Genomic DNA, 2,192 nt, shown 5'->3' on the forward strand with positions numbered 1-2,192 from the left:
TGGGGAGGACGTCTCCTGTGGGCATTGGGGAGGACGTCTCCTGTGGGCATTGGGGAGGACGTCTCCTGTGGGCATTGGAGAGGTCAGTGCTCCTGTGGGCATTGGGGAGGACGTCTCCTGTGGGCACTGGGGAGGACGTCTCCTGTGGGGCATTGGGGAGGACGTCTCCTGTGGGCATTGGGGAGGACGTCTCCTGTGGGCATTGGGGAGGACGTCTCCTGTGGGCATTGGAGAGGTCGGTGCTCCTGTGGGCATTGGGGAGGACGTCTCCTGTGGGGTGTCTGGGGAGATGGGCTCCTGTAGGATGACTCTGTACTGGATTATTGTGGGTGTGACTAGTCTGAGCCTGTGAATACCTTGAGTTAGTTCAGAACCATGGCCCCTGGACCTGAACCACTGAGGTCTCAGAGTGGCTGGGCCATGGAACGTCAGTGTGACCCTCTTATAATTGAGCAGTACACCAGGACAAGGAGGGCTCTGGATATTAAGTGAGGGTGCTGGGTGCTGCCCTGCTTCCCGAGCCTGCATTTCCGATGTCTTACACCACTTGCCTGCAGAGGGCAGCCAACGTCTCTGAGAGTGGACATGTCCATCACACTCTGCAGAGCTGCATGGGGTCTCCATGCAAGCACACCCTACAGGGCATCTCGGTGGTAGTAGGTAGTGGCATCCCCAGAAGCTGGACCCCAGGTCCCTTCTTTCCTCTGATTGAGTGAGGACAGGGTGGGGAGGGGGGATGGCCAGGATGGAAATAAACCAGCCCAGCCCTTAAAGCCAGGTTAAGTCTCAGCTCTCAGACGCACTGGAAATGCGAGGTCTGCGCATCCCATACCTAGATCTCCTGAAGTCACACACATGTCGGAGTCACGTGGCATGAACACCTTTCTTCCCTTTCAGGGTCACCGGGGCCAGCCAGTGACTGCAGCAGCAGGGCCTCTTCCCCGCTCTTTGACAGTGGCCTGCACCTGAACGGACACTGCAGCCACACAGTAAGCACATGCGTCCTGCACGCAGCACAGCAAGCATGTGTGTCCTCACGGGAGATGTCACAGTACACATGCATGCCTGTGTCCTCACAGGGGATGTCACAGCAAGAATATGTGTCCTGTGTCCACACAGGAGATATCCTACACCATAGGGCAGTATATATTTGACAAAAACAGACTTTTACATTTGACTTTGATTGAGCAACCTCACAAAAACAGTAAACTTAAAAAACTCAAATTTTAACAAGAAAATATTTTAATTTCCATGTGTGCTTTGCATAGTTCAGTTGATGTGGAACTCTCAGTGCCATATTACTTAACTCTGATGTCATTGCATGATCAGCTATTTACCTGCTCCTAATTTTGTGAAAATAATCCACTTCAAGAGTAAATGGAGCAAAAAAAAGAAAAAGTAGTGGTACATGTGCTTTGGTGATGACACCAGAGCTGTAGACGGTGGGAAGATGTCTGTAATCAGACATAGAGCTGTAGACAGTGGAAAGATGGATGTAGTCAGACAAGAGCTGTAGACTGTGTGAAGATGGCTGTAATCAGATATAGAGCTCTAGACACTGGGAAGATGGCTGTAGTCAGACATAGAGGTGTAGACTGTGGGAAGATGGCTGTAGTCAGACATAGAGCTGTAGACTGGGGGAAGATGGTTGTAATCAGATATAGAGCTCTAGACACTGGGAAGATGGCTGTAGTCAGACTTAGAGGTGTAGACTGTGGGAAGATGGCTGTAGTCAGACATAGAGCTGTAGACTGGGGGAAGATGGCTGTAGTCAGACTAGAGCTATAGACTGTGGGAAGGTGGCTGTAGTCAGACTAGAGCTGTAGACTGTGGGAAGATGGCTGTAGGCAGACATAGAGCTGTAGACTGGGAAGATGGCTGTAGTTAGACATAGAGCTCTAGACACTGGGAAGATGGCTGTTGTCAGACATAGAGCTGTAGAAAGTGGGAAGATGGCTGTAGGCAGACATAGAGCTCTAGACACTGGGAAGATGGCTGTAGGCAGACATAGAGCTGTAGACTGTGGGAAGATGGCTGTAGGGAGACATAGAGCTATAGACTGTGGGAAGATGGCTGTAGTCAGATATAGACTGTAGACTGGGAACATGGCTGTAGTCAGACATAGAGCTATAGACTGTGTGAAGATGGCTGTAGCCAGACATAGAGCTGTAGACTGGAAAGATGGCTGTAGT

At 50.8% G+C, this 2,192-nt stretch overlaps 1 protein-coding gene across 1 annotated transcript in view; it reads left to right on the forward strand.

The window, feature by feature from the left end:
- Positions 1-2,192, forward strand: part of Sntg2 (syntrophin, gamma 2) — a 152,639-nt gene that overhangs the window by 39,320 nt on the left and 111,127 nt on the right. The window contains exon 9 of the mRNA XM_013028867.1: positions 898-989. Within this exon, the coding sequence (XP_012884321.1) occupies positions 898-989 (92 nt within the window). The remainder of the gene's footprint in view (positions 1-897; positions 990-2,192) is intronic.

The sequence above is a fragment of the Dipodomys ordii genome, unplaced genomic scaffold, assembly GCF_000151885.1.
Source record: "Dipodomys ordii isolate 6190 unplaced genomic scaffold, Dord_2.0 Scaffold115, whole genome shotgun sequence".
NCBI lineage: Eukaryota > Metazoa > Chordata > Mammalia > Rodentia > Heteromyidae > Dipodomys > Dipodomys ordii.